This window comes from Electrophorus electricus, unplaced genomic scaffold (genome assembly GCF_041902795.1).
Source record: "Electrophorus electricus isolate QZ-2024a unplaced genomic scaffold, ASM4190279v1 Scaffold85, whole genome shotgun sequence".
NCBI classification, from domain to species: Eukaryota; Metazoa; Chordata; class Actinopteri; order Gymnotiformes; family Gymnotidae; genus Electrophorus; species Electrophorus electricus.
The window spans coordinates 103,397-116,019 of record NW_027658802.1 but is presented as its reverse complement, the minus strand read 5'-3'; the positions used below and the strand labels follow the sequence as shown (position 1 = coordinate 116,019).

The 12,623-nt window shown below is 43.6% G+C and overlaps 1 protein-coding gene across 1 annotated transcript; it reads left to right on the top strand.

Annotated features, from left to right (window-relative positions):
* The first annotated feature begins 238 nt into the window (after positions 1 to 238).
* LOC145656654 (vang-like protein 2) lies at positions 239 to 1,018 on the top strand. Its single transcript, XM_081709743.1, has 2 exons — positions 239 to 438; positions 673 to 1,018. The coding sequence occupies exons 1-2, from the start codon at positions 368 to 370 to the stop codon at positions 854 to 856; spliced, it is 255 nt and encodes an 84-aa protein (XP_081565869.1). The 5' UTR covers positions 239 to 367; the 3' UTR covers positions 857 to 1,018.
* Positions 1,019 to 12,623: the final 11,605 nt, after the last annotated feature.

Below are 12,623 nucleotides of genomic sequence, written 5' to 3'. Positions count from 1 at the left end.
ATGAGAACAGATTGTAGTGAAATTGTGGGCACTTGTAGCTCACCTTTAAGAGCAGATAGAGCTTTGTGCTGACACCACCAGTCTTTGGTTTGATTAACAGGGAGCGTGTTCACTCTGAGATGTGTTGCTCTGGATTATGGTATTTGCTTTAAAGGTATACTTATTACTCTTCCTCCCTCAGGTTAGTCCTCCTCCTCCTCTTCAGCCTTCAAAATAGATTCTCTCAGGAGTAAGGTTGAACTGCTGCAGCTGCCGCTGGCTCTATCCTCTAAATCTATCTCAGAGCGCAAAACTCAACTGGGCATAGCAACAAAATGTTCCAGGAGGCGGAGCTGGGGTCCACAAACCCCGCCCACTGGCCCCAGACATGGACAACGAGTCACAGTACTCGGGCTACTCCTACAAGTCCTCCCATTCCCGTAGCTCTCGCAAGCACAGGTGCGTATGCCATTTCCCGACATTCTTCCCTTTTGCCTAAATGTGGGTGGGCATTGATGTTTTGTCTAGAACATACAAATGTGAATGTACACTACTGCAAACACTGAGGGTACCACCGTATCGTTATTTAACGATTATCCATTTTATGTTGCTTTATGTACCAACTTGGAGTATACTGTGTATATAAATGTTTATATACATCTGTGTGCGCATGCGTGTGTGGTGGTGTTTCAGGGATCGGAGAGACAGGCACCGCTCTAAGAGCAGGGACAGCAGAGGGGACAAATCGGTCACTATCCAGGCTCCTGGAGAGGCCCTGCTGGACACAGAGTCCACACGTGGAGATGATCGAGTCCATGTTTTCACTTCATACCTCCTCCAGCCTGGAAAACCATTCCACTATAGCTTCAGACCATAAAAAGTCTATAGTGCTTCAAAATATGAATGATTGACTTTTTTTTTTTTTTTTACTGAAATGTTGGACTGGGCATCTCATGTCTCCTCATGCAGTGTCAGAAATTTTGCTCTAAAATCTCGCAGTACACATATACGCAACACGCGTATAAAAACAACCAATAGGGAACAGCCTGCCATAGCTCACATGCCAACTACAAATAACAGTGGTATAGCAAAATGAGCATGAAGTATGTGGGACACAAAAATATTTTGTGCAGTTGTGGCAGCAGATAGAATGCCTTTTTGATGTCACATTTTTGTGACAAAAGCACAATATCTTAATGATCTAGCATGATAGTTTCCAGAAAATCTGTATCATGTAGTCCGATATTGAGAACAACTATCGATGGAGCACTGTGCCATGGAGTTTGGTCAAGGTTTCAGATGCATCGTCTTGTACAGTTTGAAATGCAAAACAATGTTTAAGACTGCTGGAATTGCACAGTGCAAAGGCAGGTTGGGGTGAGTACCAATGTTAGCTGGCATGCTTTTGTTGTAGACTTGATGGCCGATTCATTGTCTTTTTTCCAAGTCAAGCTTCCACACATTCACACTTGACACTGTAACCTCATCAGCATGGTATGTTACTCTACAAGTCAAGTTTTCAGAACCAACTGATGGTGAATGACATCTCAAAACTATTCTTGAACGTACTTTTTCAGATTTGAATTCCTTACTGAGAAGTTTGAAAGAACTTAGGAGTCGTTGTTGAGTTAAAAAAAAATGTGTCTGGAGTGTGAATGGCCATCATAACTTGCATTTTTCATCGGAGCCTTGCTCACTAAAGCTGTTATTTTAACTAAGCCTACTCGCTGGTTGAGTTAGCTAGACAGGCAAGCTTGTTAAGGTTTAATTCCCGAAGTTTGGGCCCTGCTGTCGGCTTGAATGTCAACACGTAGCCCCCAGGAGAGAGAGTTTCGCCTGTGAGCTAAGAAAGGGGGAGAGAGACAAGTACTCATGCATGTGAGCACACAGCTAGACAACATGGAAAAAAGACACCCAACATGCAGCAGGAGTGGCTAAAGCCATACAGAAAACATGAGTACATGAGAAAGTGTTTTTCATGAATATAGTGGAGTGTTCTGATAACAATTTGGTTTGTTTATTTCATAGAGCTTCAAATATTGCATTGATGGAACCAAATAGACATTTAGGAGGAATTTGCCATACTTGCCATACGTCCTTCGCCATATGCATTCTTGCATTTTTCTCTTTGCTGTTTTCTGTTATAGTCATAAATTCTACATATATTTATTGAGAAAATCCTTTAAAGAGGCGCATGTCCATCATCACGTTTTATTTGTTTGGCTTTTTTTTTGGTGTTAGATTCACTATTGTAAACAAAATTACTTTTTTTGCATTTGATGTTGATATCGTTATGGCAGGATTTAGTGGAGGTACTGGTGTCTATATTAGATGATTAAATACACCGCACCAGCAGTTCTGAATCTTTGTGTTAAATAATCTATGCTGATTGTCACGATCAGTCCCTTCCATGTTCCGTGTTTTCCATGTCTTGTGTTTTGTTCCGTTCCACGGTTTCATTTTGTCCTCACACTGATTGCGTACACCTGTCCCTCGTTTCTAGTTCATGTATTTAAACCCTGCTGTGTGCCTTGGTCGTGGCTGCCTGTACACGGGCATCTCGTCGTTCCCGGAAGAAGCAGGGTCACGTTTATTTTGATAACGACGAGATCCCAGGTAAGCGTCTACCCGTCTTGACCAACGCTGCAGGGGGGAGCAGCCTGCAGCGGAAGACGTGAAACCACGGAAACAGGGAGTCCAGGAGGGTGGCCAATCGTGACATTATTACACTCAGGAATTAAAAAAAATATATTGTAGCATCCCATGAAATGTGATCTTTCACACATAATGAGAGCAGTTGGCAATGAACTAAAACTCAATTAAATATATCAACTTCCCCTTAAGCCTCTCATATACTCCACATTTAGGAACAAGCCTACTCCTACACAATAAGCAGTGCGGTATATGAAAAGAGCAGGCGTATCAAATAAACAGAGCAACATGGTTAAGGTCCAGCCAGATATGTAAATGTCTGCCAGAACATCCAGTGTGTGTCTGCCGTTCGGTCAAAACTGGATCAGTCCAGAGGCCGCCCCGTCAGATCTCTTTTGAACAAAACAGTGGTCGAAATGCTGTTGAGAACAGTTTTACAGTTACAACAACAGAAAAAAGACTCAAATATATGCTGGATGGTTTATTCATTAAGGGAGAAAGCTGTCTCTCTTGTGAAGGATTTGCCACAGAGACCTGGGCATGTGGTATGGTCTCTGCACGGTGCCGTCGTTACGCTCCAGACCCTCCACTAGAGGAGACAGAAACATCACAGTGGAAATAAAAACAATATAGTCCTGATGATTGGCATATGTGTAGTAGCTTGAGAGTGAAATGTGTGTGTGAGTGTGTGTGAAGGATTACTCCATAGATCCCTTTATGTGCTCGACTGTTTCATAAACGGAAGCGAATCCAGGGAGAGAGAAGTCTGGAGGAACGTCCTGCCAGTCAAAGCTAGGCAGACATCTCCCTAGTTCTGGGTGGAGGGAGAGACAGAAAATAATATGACTAACAATTAAACCTGCTGACTTATCACTGCAGGTATAAGTACTTTCCTGGTGGTTTGGTTATGTTTTGGTACATAGCATAGTCAAACTGTTACAAAACAGAATGGACAAATAGACAGGTAGTTGTGTAATCCTGCTGTCTGTACCTGGTTTACTTGGGGTGTAGAAATATGGACAAAGCTCTTGATTGAGGATGTCTTGGACACTCTGTAGTGGAAATGCATGTGAAAATCTCATTAACATGCAGAATGCTATGTATGCACAAATGCTATGTATGCGTGAGTGGCTAAGCCAATGCATGAATTACATGTACAAAGAGTTGCATATTGCAAAGACTTTTGATACGACAAATTCTGTTCTGTCAAGAGTGAGGTGAAGGTTTATTTCTCAGAGATGAAGCTGGTTACATTGCTTATTTGCAGTGTGAGGTTTTACCAATGTGGTTTGGGCGAGGTCAAGTCTAGGGTCACAATACTGCTGCTGAAAGAAGTCTTTAGGCAGGGCATTTGGGGCATACGCCTCTGGGGGCAACTTCCAGAACTCTGAAGGGCATTTTTTAACACAGACCTGCAAACCAACGCACAAACACACAGAGTGAAGGAGATCTTATTTGAGTAGCTAAACACAGTGTTGCTTTTTTTAATTTCTATCTACACTATTTACACATTGTTCATTGCATGATACAGCAAAAGGCTCCCAAACCAAGCAGCGAAAAGAGACCCAAGCCCCCAGAATTACAAACTGGCATTCACATATTACATGCTAAACTGTTTTGTAATAAATGAGTCTCATGTGCATATTTCTAAAAGGCTACTGACATACGTGTTTGGTTTCTGTACAATGTCAACAGGACATTTGTATGGAAATCTCACTTGAGTGGTTGGACACTGGAGACCCTCTAGAGTGGCGTCCATTTCTGTCGTTGCTCTGGCACACTTCAGAAGGTCAAAGTAGAGGACGTTTGGTTTGTCACTGAAACACGAGAGGATGCAGGAAACAAATGCAGCTTGACACATGAATATTAGCCAATTAAATAAACAATTTTTATTCAATTTTTTGAGTATGTGTATCAGGATTCAGTGCTGAAGAGTCACAACACTACCCAGCTAAGTGTTCTTTCTTCGAGGGTGAATTTGACAGGGGTAACCAATAAACTCTGCAGTGTTGTGACACTCCTAGACATGAGTTTGGACCCCTTGGTTTAGAGACAATCATTAAACACAAGTGATTTGATTGGTTCCACTTGTTGCTGTGCAGTGCCAATCATGAAAATCTTAAAGCTAAAGTCTAACCCATCTTGTCTTGTTGATGTTTCATGTTTCCACATGATTTGCACCTGCACAGCTCCATTGTAACCCTAGTCCGACTCACTAAAGTCCATTCGAAAGAATACTGACGGTGTTCCTTACATACTGGGTGTGCTGTTTTGGTATTCCTGTGAAGATATAAATACCAATCCAGTATGTGAGGGACTTACACATTGACTCCAGCTCCAAAAAACATCCCAGTGGAGTTCTGAGGCAACACGACATGACGAGAGTCTCCAAGCAGCCACGCTGTGTTAGAACCTCCGTTAGAAGGATATCTCACAAGCCATACATGGGTAAAACACCTTCCGCTTGAGCCCACAATAATAATGATTTTTTTCCCCAATGAAAGTATAGTTGGAAATGTTTCTTACCCAGGGAGCGAATAAGAATATAGGTGACAATGGCAGCCACAAAAATAATACAGCAGATAATGTCTGCACATCTCCTGAACAAAAACAAGAAATATTATTACACATTGGGCAGCTTCCTGTGAAAGAAAGGGCCGAATCCTTCGTATGCTACAAAGGAGAAATCTGCAAGACCAGGTCAGATTTGAAATATGAGTAGAGAATGACAACTGGTTGTCCAAAGTTATGCCCAGGCTACGAGCAGCTTCAGATAGTGATACCAGGGAGTTCTCGATGTACATAAGCTCGGCTTTACTGGGGTTGAGCCTCAAGTGGTGGCTGTCATCCATGACACAATGTCAGTCAAGCATGCTGAGATAAGTCTGGAGACCTGCGTATCGGAGGGTGGGAAAGAAAGAAATAATTGGGTGTCATCAGCATAGCAGTGGTAGGAAAAGCCATGAGAAGATATTACATCACCAAGAGAACAGGTATACAAAGAGAAGAGGGCCTAATACTGAGCCCTGGGGGACACCAGAGGAGAGTCTACATGGATTGGAAGTGGATCCTTTCCATGTTACCTGATAGGACTGAAAAAACTGGAATCAGATTGTGAGCTAAGAAAGGGGGAGAGAGACAAGTACTCATGCATGTGAGCACACAGCTAGACAACATGGAAAAAAGACACCCAACATGCACCCAACATGCAGCAAGAGTGGCTAAAGCCATACAGAAAACAGCGCATCTGGTAATGGGACATCCAATCACGGTACTAACCACACACAGTGTAATAGCATACGTGAACTCACAAGCCTTCGCCTTGACAGCACTAAGGCAACAGAGGATCAGCAAAATTTTGGAAGCACCACACATCACGTACACGCATGAACGAATCAACATGGCAGACATGATGGGAGGAGAAGAGCCTCATCAGTGCGAACAGGAAGTCAAAAAGCAGGAGAAGGTGAGACCAGACCTAGAAGGAGAACCAATTCCAGGAGCAGGGAACATGTTCACCGATGGATGTGGATTTAGAGGACCATACGGGGATATAAAAGCAGGGTGTGCAGTGGTGGCAGAAACACAGGGAGAAGTAGATGAATTTTGGCCGTTGAAAGCAGAAAGGCTGAAAGGTTAGCAATCAGCACAGCGAGCTGAGGTAATGGCAGTAGTGGAGGCCTTGAAGTTAGCAAAGGGCAAGGAAGTGAATATTTATACTGACTCTGCTTACACAGTAGGGGCAGCACGTGTGGAGCTAAGACAATGGATGAGAGCAGGGTTTAGGACAGCGGGAAACAAACCAATTAAACATGAGGCAGAAATGAGGGAGCTGGCAAAGGCCTTGCAGGGACCAGAAAGAGTAGCTATCATAAAGTGCAGGGGACATGTAGAGTATGTCAACAGTACAATCCCAAACCTACAATTAAGGTGGCACCCGGTAAGTATCCGTTGTCATTAACACCAGGGGAAGAGATAGTAAATGACTACACAGACATGGTGGACTCAGCACAGGGGTACACGTACGTATTGATGCGCGTAGACAACTACACAGGGTGGCCGGAAGCGTGGCCAACAAAACGGGAAGACAGTGCTTCAGTGGTAAAGTTCCTGGTGAACCAGTACATTCCTCACCATGGGTTTCCGAGAAAGGTGAGATCAGATAATGGCACTCATTTTACAGCGCGCAATTTGCAGGAGTTAGAGAAAATGCTGGGTCTGAAACATTCATTTGCGGCAGTGTATCATCCTCAGTCTCAAGGTAAGGTGGAAAGGATGAATCTAAATGTGAAAAACAAAGTGGCCAAAATCTGTGCACAGACAAAATTAAATTGGGTTGACGCCTTCCCTTTGGCATTAATGCAAATGAGATGTTCAGTAAATGCAACAACTGGTTTTACCCCTTTTGAATTGCAGACAGGTCGAGGATTTCCAGGACCCCACGGACCCTTAACAATAAATGAGAAAACAAAAACATCTCACACACACATCATACTTTAATGAATTGCAAAGTATCGTTTCAGCTTTCTCCACGCAGGAGGGGGACCGGACGGGGAGCAGACAGAGAAAATGGAGTGAGCCGAGGTGGACAGGTCCATTCCAGGTGACAGAAAGAACCAGCCACGCCGTAGGCCTGAAGGGTAAAGGGGAAACATGGTTTCATCTGAGCCAGTGCGCCGCCACAGTGTCACGGCAGAGGAGTCTGCAAGAGACAGCAAGGGACCTTTCTGAAACATCACCTAACTCACCTGACCCGGACGGGTCAGGTGTTCACTCCCACACAGAAGGGGCAGAATAATCCCCGGGAGCAAAAGGGTGAAGGTAGTCCACCCTTAGACCCCGAAGTAAGAAGAACAGAACACCAGTGATGACTTCTGGACAATTGTGTTGTTTGATTATTTGTTGGTGTATTGTGTTGTGTGTTTCCATTTACAGTTTGGTCACGCTTGGGTTAAATAATAGCATGGCAGTAGGAAAGGATTAAAACATTAAGAACAAGACGGTGAAGCAGAATGGGGGTAGAGATTGGTGGATGTGTAGCATGTGCAGCCACAAGACCCAGACTTATAACAACCCCGGCACCCCTATTCCCACAAAAAGACCCCAAGGGTTATGTGTGCATGATTGGCCTGACTAAGGAAAGAAACCCTAAGAATTGTGACACTTTGAGCGTTATTTTCCCCCCCATCAGTAACAGAACCAGAACAGGACTATTTTCACCCAAAAAGGGGGAGGGGAACTACACTTGCTTCGTTAGAAGTTCAAGCACACCTCAAGTACGCTTGGGGCACATCCCGGCGGTGTAACCGCACAGTCACTGGGAACGAGTCTGTGGGTTCATGGGCACGAGCAGGATTGTATGATTATTGTGGAAGGATGACTTTGGTTGTTAACATGCCAGAGAACTCGGAGGGGACATGCGCCATGGTCAGGTTAGCAGCTCCTTTATTACTGATAGGCAAAAAACTACACAGGGACCCGGTAACTGATGCAGCAAGACAGAAGCGAAAGGCAAACCATTTTGATTTAACAAGGAATACCCCCACATACATAGATGCAATAGAAATACCTCGTGGAGTTCCGGACAGGTATAAGTTAGCAGACCAGATAGCAGGGGGATTTGAGAATATTCCGATACTTTCCGCATTATTCCCCATTACTCCAAATAAAAATGTGGATCGGATTAACTATGTACATTATAATGTCCTCAGGCTAGCCAACCTGACTAGGGATGCAGTGCAAGGACTTAGAGATCAGCTGGGACCAACCTCACTGATAGCGGTGCAAAATTGTATGGCATTAGATATGTTGTTGGCGGAAAAGGGGGGCGTCTGCGCTATGCTTGAGGATATGTGTTGTACATTCATTCCTAATAATACCGCTCCGGATGGGTCAGTTAGTAGAGCATTGGATGGTTTGAAGACCCTATCAGAGGAAATGCATGAGAATTCAGGCATAAACAACCAGTTGGAATCCTGGATGGTGAGCCGGTTCGGTCAGTGGAAAGACTTAATTGTGTCATTGATGGTTTCATTAGCCACATTCACGGGAATTGCTGTGACATGCGGGTGCTGCTGTATTCCATGTATTAGGGCGTTAATGGTTAGACTAATCTCAGCTATGATAGAAAGGAAAGATGTGCATGAGGGTACCACGATGATGCCACTGATACAGGGGGAAAGGGACGTAGAGACAGGAGATGCCAGAATAAAGGAGTGTGATTGGTGATCTCTTTGTAGAGATCAAAAGGGGGAATTGTGGGGTTTCAGAAATTAAATGAATGCTAAGCTTACACTAGTAGAGAATAATGCGCAGAATGGAATAGGACTAATCCTTGAATAAATAAAATAATTACTGTATGTCCAGACATAACAGGAAATGCCCTAGACGTGCATATGTGTGATTATGCAAGAAGACACGTGTACGAGACGGTCAAACAGAGGTGACGGCTGAGATGGAAAAACACAAAAGCAGAAGTGTCACAAGGCGAGAGAAATATAAGTCTGTCTGTTGCAAAGTTATGCTTTAGATCTCACTCGCACTGTGTTGTGAAGTGACATCTCCAGAGCTCTGCATTAATAAAAGGCCACAGGGTAACGCATTGGTTCCTGTCTCTTCTTTCCTGCATCAACGGACACGACATTAACTAATGATATAACAGAATCTGGCCCTTAGCTATTTTATTAGCTTTTTATCAGGGCACGCTTAGTAAAACGTCACATCACTACATCAACCTTTTAAAAAAATTAACAGGCAATCAAATTATTTTGGCTATACTAAAACCTGTCCTGGAGCAATGCCTAGCTAGCTGGATAGCTAACACTAACATGCAAGACTGAGTTTGTTTTGCAGAAGTAGCAGACGCTAAATAGCTGCCTTGTAAAAGAGGTTTGCATTGGGGACTGTTTGTATTTGATGTATGCACGTTAGGTATTATTGCATAACGCTATTTGTGATGTATTTTTGTTTTTCAATCAGTCACATTCCGAGCCAAACTTCTCTTAGCTATCTTGTATCAGTGGAGAACTACTTTTGATGGCATTGTTACTAGCTAACTGTTAGCTAGCAAGGTAACAAGGTAACTCTTTTCAAACAACAAAAAGAAAAAACACTTTACTGTGATTAACAACTATGAATTTACTAAGTTGTGATTGTTTCATAGAAGGTCTGATTAGCTAGCCTAGCTAAAGCTATGTTTGATACGTTTTGATACGTCTAACGACACTGGCATTTTTGGACGAGTAGCTTTATAGTTGCTTAGCTAATGTCACAGAATTAAAAGTAGAATCAGAAGGAAATGTTGAATATTGTGTCATTGCACCAGCCATGAGGCATTAAAGTGTCTGGACAAGAACATAGCTAGCTAGCTAACTGGCTTAGATCACTACTGCAGCTCTCACACCTCCGTTTATTACATCATAATAGGTAATGTGGACTTTTTAAGGACCATTGTTGCGTCTGATAACCCGTTCAGAAAAGGTGTTCTTCAGCTGAATGAACAGATACTGAAACGAACACTAAGGAGATCATCCAACATTGAACATATTTCACTAGACACACTAGTGGAAGAGCTGCTGAGGTTCCTGAGCCATGAATTTCCGGCCTACAGCATCTACTCTGGACAGGTATGTCACCGCCTTGCACCAGGATGCAGAGATCCATGAGCATGACTGAGATGTAATTATAACTATATACACCTCATTAGTCTGATGCTAATGAGCACACATGCACACCTGCTGTCCAGTTCTTTAACATCCATATCCATCACCTTGATTTATCTTAGTTAGTTGCTGCTGAAGCTCTGTCTCTCTTTCTCTCTTTCCCCATGCCTCCTTCTCTTCCTGTAGGAGTGTGGATACACCACTGGCGTTGTTGCCTGATGCACCTCCTTTGGAAGAGGACACGGTCCACTGTCAGAACTGGCAGGAGACAGTGGAGCCGCACACACTCGCCTCTCTCGGCTCCCGGGAGATCGAACGGCAGGCTGTCATATATGGTAAAACAGCAAATGTGGTGCACAGCAACTGACTATAAAAGACAACTCCCAGTACACAGTTAACATGCAAAATGAAAAAAAATTATTTACTGATCTAACTTAAACTAAATAGCTACTAAATCTTTTGAACATACAGTATTCTATTTATTATGCACATATGGTAATTCTATCCTGACTCATGAACATGTGGAATTCTGAATTGTGTAACGTTTGTAAGAAATTGTAGTGACTTTGCTATATCCTCTTCCTCAGAGCTGTTCACAACGGAAGCGTCTCACCTGCGGACTCTCAGGGTTCTCGATCAGGTGTTCTTCCAGAAGATGAGGAACCTTTTGACCGTCGAAGAACTTTCCTGTATCTTCCCCAACCTGCCCCAGGTCTACAGTCTTCATGGTCAGTCTCTCTGTGTGCGCGTGTGTGTGCGTGCGTGCAAATCCGCTCCATTTGTCTTAGTGTGTTTTCAAACCTAAATTTCTGAAGCCTACTTGGTGTCTAAATCATAATCAAGATTAAAGAAGTGTAAAAGCCACCCAAACTGGGAATTTAATGACAGAACAATATCAGCTATTGGCACCATGCCATTACTGTGAGCAGGTATGGACTGGAGGCTGTACATGTTGTTTCTGCGGTGGCCTTCATGACACAAGTAGAGTTTTGTTGCCCACTGACACAACTTTCTAACAAACCACATACACACTGGCTCGCTTAAACAGATTCTGTTTTGTGGTGTTGCATTTGTGTTTCAGCGAATCTGTGTGAGTCCATGAAGAGGCTGAGGGACTCTCCTATAGTTCAAGGCATAGGAGACATCATGGTGTCTAGAGTGAGAGCTGGCTAGTGTTACTCCCTTTCTAGTTCACATCATCTTTTGGTGCTGTCTAAAATGAAGTGGTTGTTCTGTGTAGTGTGGGATATACTTGTTGCTTTACTTGATATGTCAGTAGCTAATGTGTTTGTGTGTGTGCGTGTTAGTTTGAAGACGCTGCAGGAGAGGAGTTCCAGGAGCAGGTGTCTCACCTGTGCAGTCAGCAGAGTCAGGCACTGGAGCTCATTAAAAATAAACGCAAAGACCCGCGTTTCGCGCACCTTATACAGGTAACACTTTTTAGAGGTATAAAGCCTTTGGACAAACCTACAAACACTAGAGCTTCTGCCATATTTGTTAGTGGGCTGGGTTGTGAATTGGTTGACCCATATTTTGAATTGGAGACTATCCAGTCTTTTAGATTTGACTTTTATTGCAGCACATAACTTCTAGTGATGCTGTTTTAGGTATAAATTGGTGTTGCAGTCAACAGAATCCACATTTGGACTTAGATGTCCTTGGCTCATTCGTGTGTGTGTGTGTGTGTGTGTTAGGAATGTGAAGCCAGCCCTCACTGCCGCCGACTACAGTTAAAGGACCTTCTAGTGTCTGAGATGCAGAGACTCACCAAATACCCCTTGCTGCTGGATAACATCATCAGACACACAGAAGGCATGTATAGAAACACTCACATACAATGTATTGAACCATGAAAACACTTCAGTATACACACACATACCAGCTTACCAAGGAGGCAAGCACACACACCCTTTCTCCTGGATTAACACTAGTATGTGCCCCCACAACAGCTGGTTCTCCAGACCTGCAGCCATTGCTGAGGGCACAGGCGTGCTGCCGTGGGATACTACGAGCTGTCAATGAGGTCGTCAGGGAGACGGAGCACCGGCGACAGCTCAGCCGTTATCAGCGCAGGCTAGACTTGTCCCCTCTGGAGAGGCAGGCCAGTCCTGTCGCTGCTCAGTTCAAGGTACGGCCTTACTATGTATCCACCATCTGCCTTCCAAACAGCTTCTCTGGTCTTGGAGCACCTGATCCAGAGTATGAATTATTAACTATATTCTTTTTCTATGTAGAATCTGGACCTGACCACTAAAAAACTGATCCACGAAGGACCGTTGACTTGGAAAGTTAACAAAGATAAAGCTATAGGTAAGAGATCATCACAGCTGA

Excerpts from the sequence above, each read along its gene's own strand:
- LOC145656654 (XM_081709743.1), top strand. The coding sequence starts at position 368 with ATGGACAACGAGTCACAGTACTCGGGCTACTCCTACAAGTCCTCCCAT. Across the intron at positions 439-672 it reads CGTAGCTCTCGCAAGCACAG|GGATCGGAGAGACAGGCACC; the intron begins GTGCGTATGCCA and ends GTGGTGTTTCAG.